General features: G+C 42.9%; 2 protein-coding genes and 1 pseudogene across 2 annotated transcripts; 2 read left to right on the top strand and 1 right to left on the bottom strand.

Moving 5' to 3' along the window:
- Positions 1-1,632: 1,632 nt before the first annotated feature.
- LOC116265581 (chalcone synthase 6-4-like) lies at positions 1,633-3,374 on the top strand. The gene is made up of 2 exons (XM_031646287.2): positions 1,633-1,876; positions 2,191-3,374. Exons 1-2 carry the CDS (start codon positions 1,699-1,701, stop codon positions 3,189-3,191), a joined length of 1,179 nt encoding a protein of 392 aa, XP_031502147.1. The 5' UTR covers positions 1,633-1,698; the 3' UTR covers positions 3,192-3,374.
- A 2,827-nt stretch (positions 3,375-6,201) lies between these two features.
- Positions 6,202-7,694, top strand: LOC116265584 (chalcone synthase 6-4-like; annotated as a pseudogene).
- Positions 7,695-12,951: 5,257 nt separating this feature from the next.
- On the bottom strand, positions 12,952-14,845 carry LOC116265582 (chalcone synthase 6-4-like). The gene is made up of 2 exons (XM_031646288.2): positions 14,605-14,845; positions 12,952-14,216 (listed from the first exon to the last, which is right to left on the bottom strand). The coding sequence occupies exons 1-2, from the start codon at positions 14,780-14,782 to the stop codon at positions 13,216-13,218; spliced, it is 1,179 nt and encodes a 392-aa protein (XP_031502148.1). The 5' UTR covers positions 14,783-14,845; the 3' UTR covers positions 12,952-13,215.
- Positions 14,846-15,991: the final 1,146 nt, after the last annotated feature.

The following is a 15,991-nucleotide window of genomic DNA, read 5'->3' as shown; positions in this document are numbered from 1 at the left end:
TTTCCATATCCATCATTTTTGAAACCATTCGGTCGAATATCTGATTCACATTAGATACATTGACTGCCCTATCGTATACCTGCTATTTTGTATTGATGAAATTAGATCGTCAAAAGTGTCCGTTGAAGAGCAAAATTAAGATTATCATTTCACTAAAGAAGATGGAAAAAAGCAATACGAAGACTCCCTGATTCACTTATACATAAATCAAACTTTGTCGAAGGAGAATTTTTAATTTAGAGAGCACCAAGAGGAGAGATAAAAGTTAGGGAAGGGTCGCTGCCTACATTTGGAAAAGGATCGGAACAGTCTTGGGGGGCCACCTTAGAATGCGGACGGTCGCACATATGATTATTCTATTTGTTTCCGTTTGTTGGCGCTTTGTGGATTTTAGTTGGGTTTCTTGTTCATCTGCCCTTGAGATCAATCCTCAATCAAGTCGGGAGTTGATCACCAGAGATTCTTCTTCTCAAATGTTTCAATGTGTCCTCAAACCCTTTTGAAAGAAGAGGAAGAACAAAAATAAAAAACAAAAATGACAAGCAAACAGAAACATCAAGTGAAGCACAAAAAACATTTGCTCCATCAAATTGATGTCTCGGTACTGAAATGATAATATGAGGTGACATTTGAGAAGATGAAAAGTAAGGCGTCGATCTGTAAAAAGTTAAATAAAAAAACAGACGCCATTCACCCCATTCTGTAAAATTTTCAATAAGATTAATGTTGCAGTACTTGGACGAGCAGTGTGAGCTGAGAAATGGAACCAAAATAAGGGAAAAGCCAATGCTTCGTGTACTGTACAATTGTCAAATGTAAATAAGCACCGATTTAGTTTTTTTTAGATCAATTTTTAATTTTTAACCATACAACAACATCCGACACACCGATATTAAACTATTTTGGAGAAGCAATTTAATTAAAGAGAAGAAGAGACGTTTTAGAAAACATGCTTAAAGGCTCACAACAATTTTAAAAGCACCTAACTCTTTTATGCAGTAAAAAGCAGAGCTAAGTTCATAAAAAAACATCCATCCATAACTTTATGTGTATAAAAAAAAGCTGTTTAGTTGCTAAAGTATTACTACTTCAACAGACTTAGATTGTATTAACATTTGTAATCAGTCTGGCTTTTGTCCAATGATATGATCACTTTATAAATAACAAGCCCATAAAAATATAAACAACACTTAATTTATTTCAACCAATGAATAAGTTTGTCAGAGGTTTCAAAACGTATCAGCTATTTAATTTGATTAGTATTGCAAGTGTATGCCTCTTATGAAAAGATGCAAACATACTAAACAAAAAAAGTGAACAAACGTCTTTCTTCGGGCTTTTCAACAAAAATTTCTTTCAATCAACAAGTAAAGTTTAATTGACATCAATAATCGATACAATCTAAGACTGGAGATAAAATCACGCATAGAATATTTTCTCAATTAAATATACATTTTGTGCGCACGCATTGTGTTTGGCAAGTTTAATTCGCTTTCACGCTGACAAAAACACTTCTCTTGCCCTCTCTAATTGAAACAAACATGAAATGATGAAAATGAGGAAGCTAAGAAGCAGCCCTCACTCGGTACGCTCTATAAAAGGCCATGCAGACAACCACCTTCATCACTGAACTCGGCTTCTCTCCGCCCCATCTCTTCTCTAGCCAGCTGCTCTATTATCACATCCTCTAACAACAATATGGGAAGCACCGGCCACCTTCGAAGGGCAGAGAAGGCCAGTGGTATGGCTACAGTGCTTGCCATCGGCACCGCGTCGCCGGTGCACGTGATCGAGCAAAGCACTTTCCCCGACCTCTACTTCAGGATCACCAAGGCCGAACATATGGCCGGCCTCAAGGACAAGCACAGGAGAATATGTAATTAATTTTACTCCACTTATCACCTTCCCGGCCGCTTTAGAGCTTACATACGACTTAACTTCCCATTGCTATTGCTATGCATTTACATCTATATGATGCTTTTACACTGCTTCTATGCAAAGACAGTGGCCTTCGTGTAGCAGATAAACCAAGAGAAGCTGATCATGCATGCCATCTTTGAACTAAGCTAAATCGGGTGACAGAGACTCTGCTACCGAATTAACCAATAAAATTCTCAAATCGACTTGCTTTTGTTTTCAATATTTTTGCAAAGGAGAACGAGAGACTTGACTGTGTGTGTCTGGATGCAGGTGAAAAATCCACAGTCCACAAGAGACACACATACCTGGAGGAGGCGATGTTGGAGAAGCACCCTAACCTTAGGGATCCCACGGCTCCTTCCCTGGATGCTCGCCACGACCTCATCATCCCGGAGGTGCCCCGGCTGGCGAAGGAAGCGGCGCTGAAGGCAATCGCCGAGTGGGGGCAGCCTACCTCCAGCATCACCCACCTCATTGTTTGCGCCACTGCCGGCGCTGACCTTCCTGGTGCCGACTTCCATGTCTCCAGATTGCTGGGTCTACAGCCCTCGGTCAAGCGTTTCATGCTCTACCAGCAGGGCTGCTTTTCGGGGGGCACGGTTCTGCGGCTGGCGAAGGACCTAGCGGAGAACAGCAAGGGTGCGAGGGTGCTGGTCATCAACTCTGAGGTGCTCTCCCTCATCGCCTTCCGCGGACCCAGCATCTCCAACGTCGACAACTTGGTGGGTCAGACCATGTTCGGCGATGGGGCTGTTGCCCTCATCGTGGGTGCTGACCCTGTTCCCACCGTTGAGAAACCCATTTTCGAGATCGTATGGACGGCGGAGACCATCCTGCCAGACTGCGGCAATGCCATAAGGGCCAGCTTGCGGGAGAGTGGGATGACCTTCCACCTTCTGCCGGAAGTGCCAGGGAAGATATCTGCTGGCCTTGACAAGATCCTGGCCGATGCGTTCCACCCGCTGGGCATCTCCGATTGGAACTCCATTTTCTGGGTACCGCACCCAGGTGGCCCTGCCATCTTGGACCAGGTGGAGGCGACATTGAAGCTGAAGAAGGAAAGGTTGAGCACCACGAGGGAGGTGCTCTACCAGTACGGCAACATGTCCGGTGCCACCGTATTGTTCATCCTGGATGCAATGAGGAGGAAGTCGAAGAAGGAAGGGCTGGCCACCACCGGAGAAGGGCTCGACTACGGTGTCCTCTTCGGATTCGGCCCCGGCATCACCGTTGAGACCGTCGTCTTACGCAGCAAGCCCATTGCCTACTAGCAGCAAAGTCTACATCTAAATATGTGCACCATACAGTTCATCACCGTTGATGCCAGTCGTTCTATGCCGCATGCCCATCGATACATGTTAAGAAAGTCTACATCTAAAGAGATGCACCATGCGGTTCATAAACTGCTACGTGATATTCACACGAATAAATAATGCCTTGAAGATTCTATAGCAGTCTTTGAGTGTTCTCCCTGCTCTAAGTTTTGGCTTCTTCCTTACGAATTTCTCACAAGGTTTTGGTTGGTTATATAACTCTCTGTTATGTGCATAAGTTGGGCGCGGGTGGACTGTTTGGTGCATCCTCTTGGATGAATAAAATCTGGGTCATGCATTCAAGCACTTGTTTATCAAAGAAAAATAAGAAACCCAATTGTCGTTCTTCCGATCGATGATCTTCAACCTTTTGATGGGTTGGAATGGAAAATTTCTCGCTGGGGTATGCTATAGGGAGTTGCTTCTGTGATAAAGAAACGTAGGCGCAAAAAGTTTCCTGCATATTTGTCCAACTGAAAACTTGAACAGGCATTAAATTAATTCTAGAATTGCTGTTAATTCCAGAAAACCATTCTTGTTTTTCTCTTTTTTCAAAAGGGTTTTGAAAACACATTGAAACATTTGAGAAAAGAACGTCTCTACTCTCTACTGATCAACTCACAGCCTGATTGAGGATTGATCCCGAGAACAAGAAACCCAAGTAAATGTAGCAGTGACCGAACGCATTCTAAGGTGGCCCTTCAAGAATGTTCCTATCCCTTACCAAATGTAGCAGCGTACCTTCCTTAACTTCTCTCCACTTCGTTCGATATAAATTAAAAATTTTGGTTGGACAAAGTTTGATTTATGAATATTAAAAAGAAAACTTCTTCCTTTTTTTTAAAAAATTTTGTCTTCTCTCCTTCTCCCATTTAGAGATGTGAATGAATCAGATTCTAATTGATATACCCTTGATTTTATCCACTTTTTGGGATATTTATATATTTAGATTTGAATACGAACAGAGAAAAAATATATCTAAATCTGAAATCCGATTTTACAATCTAAATCTTAATTTTAAACTGAATTTGCTATGTGATATTGGTTTGAAAATAAATCTGATTCGAATCTGTGCTTAAATATAATTGGATATTTAAGTACATTCGAACCCGAAAGGATGCCCATATTTGAATTCTGCATTCATCCAATAACACCACAAACAGCATCTACCGTCAATTGACAAGTGCCGGGCTTGCTTGTGTTGGGGAAACCACCGACTCTTTTCAAATGGCGGGCAAAGTCCCTCATCCTTCTATACTTGCGTAAATATACATATATATATATCAATTAAAGAGAAAAGTTATTTAAAATTGAAATTTCATTATTAATTACACAATTTATACATAAAAAAAATGAATTACAATCAAAAGTCGATGTCTCTAAAGTTGAAGTTTATATACTGTCATCAGTGTACATCTATATCTTTACTTTTTCTTTTCTTCTCCATCAAGAAGAAGCACAATCATGACAAACTTCACAGATACATAATCTACGGATTAACATATTTCAAAATTCAGTCATGATTCTGAAACTACACGAAGGAAAAGCCCATTCAATCCCAACAATCCATTGAACCATTCAATGGGCCAGATGAAATAATCCTTACCAAAAAATTGCAAGGACGGAGAGAGAGAGAAAGAGATGACAGCAATATTCTGCAGCAGGAGGCAGGGCGTTCTTTTTAGTCTTATATCTTTATATCTCTTCAGCTGCTGTGGAAATGAGGATAAGTTTTCTTGTGTGTATGTGTTTTGTGGGTGTGGATGGTTTCACAGATCTCGTGTACTTTGTGCATTGAAGCTCTTGTTTATGAAGAATGAAAACACAATTGAATGGCAAATAGTATATACCAGCTTGAAAACCTATGATTTGCCATGGAATCTATCTCTCTGCAAGCAACAAAATTCCATTTCAAGCCTGCAGGGGTGAAGGGCCCCCATAACCCTTTTTATTGATCAATAAAATAGAAATCAATGCTGCAGTGTATGATTGTTGGATGACTTAAATTTAAATTTCGTCTCCAAAACGAACATAAAATGTCAATAAAGCCACCATAAACCTTCACCGCAGCATAAACCATGACACCAATTTAGCGACTGTTTTTTAATGGTCAATTTTCAAAATTTAACCATACAGCGTGCGACATCCGGCACATGGCAGTATTAAGAAAGTTCGCTTAAAGGCTGACAATAATTAACAATGCACTTCAACTTTTTTGTCTTCAAAAACAGAACTCAGTTGCTCATTCATGGTTAATAAAAAAAAATGCATCTATAAGTTTATTTCTATCGAAAAATCTGTTTAGTAAAATTACTATTTCAACACTTAAAGAAAGAACATGAGAAGTATTTCAACTTTTCAAATACACCCAAGTTTCTCTTGCTCAACTTCCTTATAAGGTTGCCGGGAAAATCATTTATCTAAAAATGGATTAATAAAATTAATTGACATAACTAAAAAGGTAGTGTGAATTTACTAGAAAAAGAAAATTGCTTAAACTGAGGGTTAGCTAGTGTTAAGTTGGTGCTGGATGTCGGGTGGAGGCACAAAAGTTTCGTATGGAACGCTAGTTATATAGTTTTACGTTACACCTGTATGTATATAAAAAAAAACTTGTCAACAAAAATGTCTTTCATTAATCAACAAGTAAAGTTTGATAGACATGAATGTTACCAATAAATCATCGACATATACAATCTAAGACTGGAGATAAAACCACAGAATATTTTCTAAACCAATACACACCTTGTGCGCAACTGCGTTGGGCAAGTTAGGTGCACTTTCACGGTGATAAAAACAATTCTCCCTCCCACTCTCATTGAACAAACATGAAATGATGAAAATGAGGAAGCCAGAGGCAGCGCCCACTCAGTCCGCCGTATAAAAGGCCATGGAGAGCACCACCTTCATCACCGACCTCAGCCCTCTCAGCTTCCTCGCTTCTCTAGGTTGCTGCTCTCTTCTCACTCTCTCCAACAACAATATGGGGAGCACCGACGACCTCCCAAAGGCAGAGAAGGCCAGGGGTGTGGCTACAGTGCTCGCCATCGGCACCGCATCGCCAACACAGGTGGTCGACCAAAGCACCTTCGGCGAGAAGTACTTCAAGCTCACCGACTCCAACCAAATGGCCGTCGACATCAAGGACAAGTTCAAGAGACTCTGTAATCAATTTAACTCCACTTTCTACTTCCCCGGCGGCTTTAGACGTTACATACAACCTATTTGCTATGCATTTGCACGTATATGATGCTTCATTTGGATGGCACTTTATTTAGACTGGTTTTGTGTAAAGACATCGTCCTTCACAGATAAACCAAGCGAAGCTGATCATGCATGTCATCTTTGAATTAAGCTAAATTGGGAAACAGAGCGGCTGCTAACGAACTAAGATTTGATTTTGTGTGTGTTTGTGTGTGCATGCAGGTGAGAAATCGACCATCAAGAAGCTACCCAACGAACTAAGATTTGATTTTGTGTGTGTGCATGTTTACATGAACGATGAGCTGTAGGAGAAGCTACCCAACGTTAGGGCCTACATGGCTCCCTCCTTGGATGATCGTCACGACCTCATCATCCCGGAGGTGCCCCGGTTGGGGAAGGAGGCTGCTGTGAAGGCGATCACGGAGTGCGGGCAGCCGGCCTCCAGCATCACCCACCTCATCTTTTGTGCCACTAGTGGTGTTGACCTTCCCGGCGCCGACTTCCATGCTTCCAGGATGCTGGGCTTGCAGCCCTCAGTCAAGCGGTACATGCTCTACCAGCAGGGCTGCTTTGCGGGAGGCACGGTGCTGGGGCTGGCGAAGGACCTAGCGGAGAACAACAAGGGTGCGAGGGTGCTCGTCATAAACTCTGAGCTCCTCGCCTTCATCGCTTTCCGTGGACCCAGCATCACCCACCTCGACAGCTTGGTGGGTCAAAGCCATGTTCGGCGATGGTGCTTCTGCGCTCATCGTGGGTGCTGACCCTGTTCCCACCCTCGAGAAACCCATCTTCTAGATCGCGTGAACGGGGCAGACCATCATACCGGAGAGCAGCAATGCCATAAGGGCTCACCTGCGGGAGTGTGGGATGACCTTCCACCTGGTGCCGGAGGTGCCGGCGCTGATAGCTGGTGGCCTGGGCAAGATCCTGGCCGAGGCATTCCACCCACTGGGCATTTCCGACTGGAACTCCATATTCTGGGTACCGCACCCAGGTGGCCCTGCCATCTTGGACCAGGTGCAGGAGGCACTGAGGCTGAAGAAAGAAAGGTTGAGCACCACAAGGGAGGTGCTCAGCCAATACGGCAACATCTCCGGTGCCTCCGTGTTGTTCATCTTGGACGAGATGAGGAGGAAGTCAAAAAAGGAAGGGCTTGCCACCACCGGGGAAGGGCTCGACTACAGTGTCCTTTTTGGATTCGGCTCGGGCATCACCGTTGAGACCGTCGTCCTACCCAGCATTCCCATCCACACCTAGCAGGAAAGTCTACACCCAGACTATATGCACCATGCAGTTCATTACCTTCTATGTGATATTCACCAAAATAATAATAATAATAATAATAATGCCTCAAAGATTCTATAGCAATCATTGAGTGTTCTCCCTGCTGTAGGTTTTGGCTTCTTTCTTATGAATTTCTCATGTTATGTAATGGTGCATCCTCATGAATGAATAAAATTAGGGTTTCATGTACTTTATGCATTTTGAAGCTCTTGTTTACAAAGAAAGAAAACCCAAGTGTCATTGTTCCGATAACCTTCTACTTCTTGATGGGTTCCAACAGAAAATTTCTCACTTTGTTGGAACAGAATATTATTTTTTTCCATTACAGTTAAATTATTAACCAACAATAATTATGCCAAAATTCAAAGTGCCTGTGAACAACACGCCTTCTCGCACTAACTATTTCATGCTTTCTCCTTTGTTTCCTTGCCACACGCCTTATCACACTATAGTTGCTGATAGAGTTGTGAAAGATAAGTACGAACGACACAGGACGAGTGGAGGCTTAAATGAGACTTGTAGAAACTTGAGCTTCTTTATGTCGATCGTCGGATCATAAGAAGTATTAATTTGTCAGTTCTTATTTTGTTTCTGAGTAGAAAATCTTTTGTTATTAATTACTGGATCACTATGCCATGACTTACAAATGATGATGATGAGGATGGAGGTCCTATAATTCTATTCATGATACTAAACTTAAAGATTAATATGCCGAGCTTCATCTATGGTCGATTATCACGATTGTATGATTGATCAATTCATATACCTCGTTTAACTATGCCGAAATCATGTCATTGTTACTGCGGTTCCTTGGCTCGTCATTTGCTTGGGTGATTAGTACTATACGTTCCATCAAAGTTAGAGCCAGCTAGCGGCGGTGCTTCCATTGCCAATCGCCTGGATTACTTAGGCAGATGTTTTCCACATAAATTCGTTCATCGACTCTTTTCTAGTGTCAGAGGAGCCTCGGAGAACAAACTGGATTGCCTTGAATCACCTAGCCATTTACTAGTTTACATTTTTGGCATTCAAGGATTCTACTTGTAAATGTTGGCTACTGTAATGTTCATAAAATAAATTCGTACCATGTAAATAGTTTTAGAAATAATTAAATAGACTCGCGTTAATTCTAGAGCACCATGTGTTTCAAACCCTCATGGACGCACCACCTTTAATACTAAAATGGGAGAGCAAAAAGAGTATTTCATCTACTGCCCAAAAAAAAGTTGAAATTCCCAACCCAATCCCTTGTCCTGGGCACCGGGCCGGGCCGCCGCCGGGTACCCGGTACCCGGCCCGACTTGGTCCCGGGCCCGGGCTGCCGCCGGGTACCCGGCCCGACTTGGTCCCGGGCCCGGGCCTTGCTTTTATAGTAGTCGGCCCGTTAGTTACCGGGCTCGGCCCGGCCCAGTAACTAACGGGCCGGGCGCGGGCCAGCCACTTTGATCGGCGGTGGCCCGCGAAGCCCGTTGTTTTTTTTTTTTTTTAAATGAACTTCGTTACTCGTTAGGGACCTAGGGTTAAATAAAAATGAACTTGAGCTTAGAGAGTTAGGGTTTACTTTTCGACCTTCCGTCGTCACCGTCGCCCGTCGAGACTCGTCGTCACCGTCGCCCGTCGAGACTCGAGACATTGCATTTGCGGCATTGCCTCCTCTTCGCCCATCGGCTGCTCCTCCGGTCGTCGCCGTCGCCATCGACTGCCTTCTCCGGTGACCGTGTGCCGGTTGCCGTGAAGGTCTTCAGTCTGTAAACTATCAATGTGCCTATAAAAGAACTTGATACTCCATGGTGTTTCATCATCTGAAGCTGTAAATTGTGCTGCCTCCTGCATTCGTTGTGTCTGAGTTTTTTCAATAACGGGCCGGGCCGAAGCCCATTTCAGCCCGCCCGGCCCATTATTAATCGGGCCGGGCCTCGGGCCGGCCCGTTTAGGTTATTGGGCTTCATTTTTACATTTTTATTGGGCCGGGTCGGGCCGGCCCGGCCCGATGCCCAGCCTTACTTGTCCTTAGGGTATAGGGCATGCTTTTGGTGCATCAAGGTGCCGCCATTACAAAAACTTGTGTATAAGTGACCCCTTTTGCGACACAAGAGATTGACCCGTTAGAGTTTCAAAATAAGAACAACAGTGTACTAGCTTCCACCTCGACTATTGTGCCAACCCTTTTAGGGACACACTACCTTTAATAAACATGACCTTGTTAGATTGAATATTAAGATTACTCAAGTAGCCCTCTAACTTAAAAAAGAAAAAACTGTTTCAATACACGAGCAGGGTTGTCTTAATCACGTGTTTAAGGGTCAAACAACATCAAACTTGTAGTTGTCTTCAACGAAAGAAAGTGCAAAATGGTTCTGATAAGGAATGACCGTTCATACTTCTAGAAACAGTTTCCAATTGTTCGCAAAAGTTTTATTTGTGGCAGTGGTGGAGCCAGAAATTTTTGGCTATGGAGCAATAGTACATAGTATGTGAAAAAATTTTCAAACTAAAATGTATGTTTTTTTGAAATAAAACAAATAAACATAGTTGTAAACAAACTTACAATGAGCCCCAACAAGCAAATCATATCATTAGTGTTGTGGACAAAATTACAATTGGCCATCAAAATAGTCAATTGGATGACTGAAATTCCTTATGTCTGTTAAAAATAATTGTTATAAGTATTACTTTTGATGCCAACAAGAGCTCTGTCTAAATACTTGCGACCAATCCGTTGGCACAAGCCGGTTGGATCTACCTAAACTCATAAATGATTTGGGGAATATTTAATAGTTGATTGGAAATTTGGAACTCAAATATATTATTGAAATTTAATAAGAAAGTCTATGCTTAATCCCTATTCTAATTTGAATTTGGTACAAAGTTTTCATGCTGAATTTGATATATTTCAAGCTTCTATGAACAACTAAATTTGAATTTGACACAGATTCTCATTAAGCAATATCAGGTCAACTGAATTTGTAACCAAATCTGATAGCATAGCAGTGCAATCAATTTAGGTTTCTTAACAAGGGAGAAAAAGGAAAAGACTGATTGATTTTTTTCCTTAACTAGACTACGATTGAAGACTCTATGTAGTATGTACCAATAGGCAATAGGACAGACAAAAGTATCAAAACAGAATGGAAGTAGTCTTTAGAGGATCGTTTATGTGAGACACTGTTCAAGAAGACAAAAGCAACAAACCAAGGGAACAATCGGTATTTTATGAAAACAACCTAACGAAATATAACATAAAGAACAAAAGCAACAAACCAAAAAAAAAAAAAACGAGCGAGAAGATAAACCGTAGTAACTAGTTACCGTAGAGGCGTAGCAGGGAGTCTGCCAGCCCCAGTCTGGGACAAAGACAAAGCAACCACCGTAGCACCGACTGCGTAGGCGAGATCTGGGTGCTTCTTCTGTTCTTTAGCACAAAAATCAGACCAAGAGACATAAGTGAAGAGGCATGAGGCAAAAGCGTTGAAAAAGGGGAAAACACATGAAAACCCAACACCATTCAAGAAGAAAAGGTTCATTCAATCATTCAAGAAGAAGAAGAAGAAGCACCTAGCGGCTGGTGCCCGCAGCAGCGCCACCCTGCCGGCTGCTGCCGCCCTTGGACTTGGAGGCTTGACCCTTGCGGCTTGCGCGGCTGCGCCTTGAGGTTGAGGCCTTGCCCTTCGCTGCTTCGCCTGTTCGCCCTTCGGGAGTTTCTACTTTCGAGTGAATTTGGGCGGGCGACTGTTTTATGTTTTATGGAGTTGGATCGCTGTGGACAGCTGGACCTGATCCATTTTTGGCATGGGCAACACGTCATCAACACGGGTGTGAGGCAGACTGAGGCTCCATTTCACTGTGGAGCTTTCTTGGGCTGGCGTGGCTCCGCTACTGATTTGTTGTCGTGAGATTTCTCAGATTGTCCATATGTATAAAATTATATGAGACCCATATGTAGAGAATTCTTAAGCGTAGACTTCATCTAGAGTTTTAGCCACATTATGGTTGATGTTCAAGACTTGGAGAATCTCTTAATCAAGAGACATTACCAAAACAATTGAAGAGACTTTTACTTAAAAAATAAACAGCAATGAAGTAATGCTTAATAATAATCAAGACCACATAGACCATCTAAGACAATTTCAAGGTCTCAAGAAAGGAAAATTCAAGAAAATAGACAAAAAGGTGCACTAGGTACAAGAAGAGGAAAGCCACAATAGTGGCCACAAAAGAGAAATGTTCTAGATGTGAAAGCTGAGACACTTTGCGCTAATTGCAGAGTCAAGATAGATGAAAAAATTGTAGTCATAGCGAGTGGTTCATAACATGGAGAAGTTGCTAAAACTATATATATATATATCACTTCTATACTCGATCAAGGCAGAAGAAATGACCATGCAAGAGTTGGTAGAAGGATGCAAGCTTTCTTATATAAATCTATATATATATATATATATATATATATATATATATATATATATATATATATATATATATATATATATCACTTCTATACTCGATCAAGGCAGAAGAAATGACCATGCAAGAGTTGGTAGAAGGATGCAAGCTTTCTTATATAAATCTAGTAAAGAAAGAGCAGAATATCAATTTTAGATTGTTTGGGATTAATTCTATACGCTCAAATCACAAGACTAGTGATGAGAGCAAGTTCGTTAATATGAAGAAATATGAAGGAAATATAGTTGTTACTGCTACTTATACTATGCTCATTTATGGGAGAGCATAAGTAATGCCCAACTTTGGTAAAGACTGAATTTTGGGGAGATTACGTCTTAAAGCTTATTATATGTGCCACGAATAACTACTTCAGGACATTATGTCCTATTGGGCCCAAAATCTGTTTATGCCGGCAAAGAGTTAAAGCATTACTATATTTATTGAAAACAACAGCCTTTTTCCAAAAAGAGCAGAACATTTTCTAATTTACAGACTAAGTAAGAACTTGCAAGTGTCATGCAGTTAACTTCTTATGATCCAATAACACAAACAACCACAAATTTCAAAAGTCTCATTTGACCATCCATTTGTCTTGTGTCATTTGTACTTAGCATTCACAACTCCATACTATATATTGCAATGTGTTCCGGAGGAAGGCAAGGATGGTTGTTGACAGTTTAACTTTGTTTGCACAATTGATATTCCGTTCTAATCTAATAAAAAACTGAAGTTCAATGGGAGAATAACAATTGGGCATTCTTTCTTTGGAAACAAGAGCCGCAGTCCATAAAATATGAAACCCAGATTTTATTCATTCATGAGGATGCACCAAACGGTGCACCTTTGTCCAGCTTATCTACAAAGGAAAGAGTTACACGACCAACTAAACCCATGTGAGATATTCATAAGAAAGAAGCCAAGCTTACAGCAGCAAGAACACTCAAAGACAGCTATAGATTCGTCAAGACAGTATTTCTTTGGAAGAATATGAAATGGCAGATTATTGAACTGCACGCTGCATATATTTAGATATAGACCTTCCTGCTAAGTGCTAAGCGTCGATTGGCATGCTGCGTAGGACGACGGTCTCAACGGTGATGCCGGGGCCAAACCCGAAAAGGACACCGTAGTCAAGCCCTTCCCCAGTGGTGGCGAGCCCCTCCTTCTTCGACTTCCTCCTCATCTCGTCCAGGATGAACAACACGGAGGCACTAGACATGTTGCCATGTTGGTTGAGCACCTCCCTTGTGGTGCTCAGCTTTTCTTCCTTCAGCCTCAGCGTCTGTTCCACCTGGTCCAAGATGGCAGGGCCACCTGGGTGCGGTACCCAGAAGATGGAGTTCCAGTCGGAGATGCCTAGCGGGCCGAATGCCTCGGCCAGGATCTTGTCCAGGCCGCCAGCTATCAGCGCTGGCACCTCCGGCCGAAGGTGGAAGGTCATTCCACTCTCCCGCAGGTGGGCCCTTATGGCAGTGCTGCACTCCGGCAGGATGGTCTGCCCCGTCCATGAGATCTCGAAGATGGGTTTCTCGAGCGTGGGGACAGGGTCAGCACCCACGATGAGCGCAGCAGCACCATCGCCGAACATGGCTTGACCCACCAAGTTGTCGAGGTGGGTCAGGCTGGGTCCACGGAAAGCGATCAGGGCTATGAGCTCGGAGTTTATGACGAGCACCCTCGCACCCTTGTTGTTCTCCGCTAGGTCCTTCGCCAGCCGCAACACCGTGCCTCCCGCAAAGCAGCCCTGCTGGTAGAGCATGTAACGCTTGACCGAGGGCTGCAAGCCCAGCATCCTGGAGACATGGAAGTCAGCGCCGGGAAGGTCAACACCGCCAGTGGCGCAAAAGATGAGGTGGGTGATGTTGGAGGCGGGCTGCCCCCACTCCGCGATGGCCTTCACAGCGGCCTCCTTCCCCAGCCGGGGCACTTCCGGGATGATGAAGTCGTGACGAGCATCCAGGGAGGGAGCCATGTAGGCCCTAACGTTGGGGTGCTTCTCCGCTATCTCTTCATTCATGTAAACGTGCCTCTTCTTGATCATCGATTTTTCACCTGCACATACACACACACACACACAGAGTCAAATGTCTCTGAAGAAAAAAACAAAGAAGAAAGTAATAGCAGAACGCCAATTGAGAACATTATTATCGGTTCCTGCAGTGTCTCTGTTATTCCATTTTCCTTAGTTAAAAGATGGCATGCGTCATCAGCTTCGCTTTTTTCTACTTTTCTCGTTTCTTGGATCAAGTAAACGAAGCGTCGGTCATCAGGGTGGGTTTCTACCAAGCCGGGCGATCGATGTCTTTGCGTAAAACTAGTCCAAATAATGTGCGAATCCAATCGAAGCATCATATGTCTATGTAAGTGCATGGCAATTGTAAGTTATATATAGAAGGTCTAACGCCGTCGGGGAAGTGGGAAGTGGAGTTAAATTAATTACAGAGTCTTTTGAACTTGTCCTTGAGGCCGATCATATGCTCGGAGTCGGTGAGCTTGAAGTACTTGTCGGCGTAGGTGCTTTGGTCGACAACGTGCGTCGGCGACGCGGTGCCGATGGCCAGCACCGTAGCCACACCGCAGGCCTTGTCTGCCTTTGGGAGTTCGGCGATGCTCCCCATATTGTAGAAGATCTAGAGACGGAGATGTGTATAAGGGAGCGGCGAAGAGGGGGAGGGAGGGTTGAGGTTGGTGGTGGATGAAGGTGGCGGTGCCTTTTTATACAGATTGGAGTGGGGGCTGCCGCAAAGCAAAAAGACGGTAGGGAACAACTCCACGTGATGTTGTTGGCAGCATGCATCGAACAAAGGAGAATAGAACCCCACTTCTTCTTCAATTAAACTTCAGAAAGCGAGGTGTCAAAATCTCAGAATCATCATTTCCTTTCTCTGTTTCAATTGGAGAAAGAAAGGGGAGGTTGGATAGAGAAAGGGAGATGAGTAAACAGAAAACCTTTTTGTTGAAATTTCCCCAATAACAAAATAAGTCATTTCATCCTTTCAAAAGTATTTTTATAGAATAGCTTTATGCACGAAATTCAACCATGCATACACATCCAACGACTAATTTAAATGGCCGATGCAATTCGAAACCTCCAATGGACTTATTCATTGGTAGAAATTGTTGTTTGTACATTTATGTGCTAGCTTGTAACTTTTCGGATCATCCACCAACCACTATGGACGTTGATGGACACACAAGCTCAGGTCAGGTCTGAATGCATAACACCTACTTTGGAAGTGGGTCAGGGAAATCGGATTGAGTTGCATGCGCTGTTACGTGCACACAACCTATATACACAATAAAAGTGGAGCAACGTTCGAGTAATTTTCTAAATGGAATTGTTTTTTCTAGTCGTTTTTACATTTCATTTTTTGTTTTCACAAAAAGTTTTTTTTTTCCTGCGTGAATTGAAAGTATTTTTGTCATAACAGGCACAAAAAATTTGTGCATCAATATGACGCATATAACCAAGTTTGTAAAAAAAACACATCATCCATCAAAAGAGCATTATGTACCCTCTGCACGGTGCACCCTGATGCATGTAACTACCTCTCAACAACCATTCTTTTTTTCTGCATGCATCTGTAATATGAGGGTATTTTGGTAATTACACATTCTTGTGTACACTTTTTTTTGGTGCATAAGATTGTGCATAACCCATTTCAACCATTTGTAGTAACCACGCCATGTTTAGCACACCTGCACACCATTTATAGTGACCGCACCATGTGCAATGGCAACAGTATGTTCCTTAACACAGCGGGTCATGTACACATTGATGGGATCGTCTTTTGTGGGAACCACCATCTTGGTTAGATGTGGAGCTA

The sequence above is a fragment of the Nymphaea colorata genome, chromosome 12 (genome assembly GCF_008831285.2).
Source record: "Nymphaea colorata isolate Beijing-Zhang1983 chromosome 12, ASM883128v2, whole genome shotgun sequence".
Classification (NCBI taxonomy): domain Eukaryota; kingdom Viridiplantae; phylum Streptophyta; class Magnoliopsida; order Nymphaeales; family Nymphaeaceae; genus Nymphaea; species Nymphaea colorata.
This window is presented reverse-complemented; position numbering and strand designations above follow the sequence as displayed.

Bases quoted from the DNA above. Each gene is read 5' to 3' on its own strand.
- LOC116265581 (XM_031646287.2), top strand. From the start codon at position 1,699: ATGGGAAGCACCGGCCACCTTCGAAGGGCAGAGAAGGCCAGTGGTATG. The intron at 1,877-2,190 runs GTAATTAATTTT...GTCTGGATGCAG, and splicing joins GGACAAGCACAGGAGAATAT to GTGAAAAATCCACAGTCCAC.
- LOC116265582 (XM_031646288.2), bottom strand. From the start codon at position 14,782: ATGGGGAGCATCGCCGAACTCCCAAAGGCAGACAAGGCCTGCGGTGTG. The intron at 14,217-14,604 runs GTAATTAATTTA...GTGTATGTGCAG, and splicing joins GGACAAGTTCAAAAGACTCT to GTGAAAAATCGATGATCAAG.